The sequence below is a fragment of the Canis lupus genome, chromosome 11, assembly GCF_003254725.2.
Source record: "Canis lupus dingo isolate Sandy chromosome 11, ASM325472v2, whole genome shotgun sequence".
Lineage (NCBI taxonomy): Eukaryota > Metazoa > Chordata > Mammalia > Carnivora > Canidae > Canis > Canis lupus.
In genome coordinates, this window is record NC_064253.1 from 59,978,317 (window position 1) to 59,980,093 (window position 1,777).

Here is a 1,777-nt window from a genome sequence, read left to right on the forward strand (position 1 = left end):
AGCTTGAAGATTTATCTGTTGGCTTCCTGCTTGAAATTTTCCTAATTAATAACAAATTCCCTCAAACATATATTACTAATACTATCACCAAGCTAGAGAAGCAATTAACTACATAGACTACAAGTCTATAGCATAGACTACAAGTTCATATGAAGAAAAAAATACCAGAATATATAAAGGGAGACGATCTTATGTTTTATATATAATATGTGATATTAATCCGTCTATGCATATATACAAATGAATATGACATAATAAAATGTTCCAGGCAAATTTGACATATGTAACACATTTTTTCCTCCTGGGGTTTTCCCACTACCCCAAAGTTGAGGTCATCGTATTTGTGCTGTGCTTGCTGATGTATCTGATCACCCTGCTGGGTAATATAATTCTGATCTCCATCACCATCCTGGATTCCCACCTACACAAACCAATGTACTTCTTCCTCAGCAACCTCTCCTTTTTAGACATCTGGTACACCTCTTCTGCTTTCACTCCAATGCTGGCAAATTTTGTTTCAGGGGAATACACCATCTCATTCTTAGGGTGTGCTGCTCAGATGTACTTTTCTCTTGCCATGGGTTCCACTGAGTGTGTGCTCCTGTCCATGATGGCATATGACCGGTATGTGGCCATATGCAACCCCTTGAGATACCCCATCATCATGAACAAGAGGGTTTGTGTGCAGATTGCAGCTAGCTCCTGGGTGACAGGCTGCCTCACCACCCTGGTGGAAACAGTATATGTGCTGCAGCTCTCTCTGTGTGGTAATAATACAATCAATCATTTTGCTTGTGAAATTCTGGCTGTCTTGAAACTGGTTTGTGTGGACACCTCCATGGTGGAATTAATCATGCTGGTGATCACCATATTTCTCCTCCCTATGCCAATGCTTCTAATTTGTATATCTTATGCGTTCATTCTCTCCAACATCCTAAGAATCAGCTCTGTGGATGGTCGAAGCAAAGCCTTTTCAACATGTGCAGCCCACCTGACTGTGGTGGTTTTGTTCTATGGGACAGCTCTCTCCATGTACCTGAAGCCCTCAGCTGTAGATTCACAGGAAATAGATAAATTTATAGCTTTGGTATATGGTGGATTAACCCCTATGTTGAATCCTATCATCTATAGTCTACGAAACAAAGAGGTGAAAGCAGCCGTGAAAAAATTGCTGATTAGAAATCCTTTTGGTACTGTGTTAATTTCTGCCCTCAATAATATTGGAGCAAGCACACTCCCCTGAATAATCTCAAACATTATCCAGAAAGCTGCAAAATAGTTGGTATAAAACAAACCCTGGAAAATACTCAATTTTGATAGTCCAACATTAAGTTCAATATCTTGATTTATCTTGTAAATAAATAAAACTCCTGAAATTAATGAATTATTCAGATAGAATGAATTATTTCCAGAAAAGTATTTAACACTTATTGAATATTAATATAACTTTAAAAAATACACAATTTCTTATTGTTTCCTATTGACTTGCTACATATCTAAGAGTCAACTCTAGCATCACCCTGGCAATAACTAATACACCAAGAGTGTAAAATTTTAAGCTTAGTAAATTTTTTTAAGCCTAGAAAATTTTGAAATAATTTCTCCTTATATGATTTGCAATTATATCTGAATATATAAATAAATAGGTATTTTTACATAAGTGTCAATATAATCCAAGGTATAATATGTCATAATTCATAAACCAAGACACTATCAATTTTAGAACTTTTCCTAGTTTCTAAATGCTAAAATATGGAAAATATGGTTTTAGATTTGA

At 35.8% G+C, this 1,777-nt stretch overlaps 1 protein-coding gene across 1 annotated transcript; it reads left to right on the forward strand.

The window, feature by feature from the left end:
- Positions 1-259: 259 nt before the first annotated feature.
- On the forward strand, positions 260-1,243 carry LOC112649727 (olfactory receptor 13F1-like). The gene has a single exon (XM_025432133.1). It carries the CDS (start codon positions 260-262, stop codon positions 1,241-1,243), a length of 984 nt encoding a protein of 327 aa, XP_025287918.1.
- Positions 1,244-1,777: the final 534 nt, after the last annotated feature.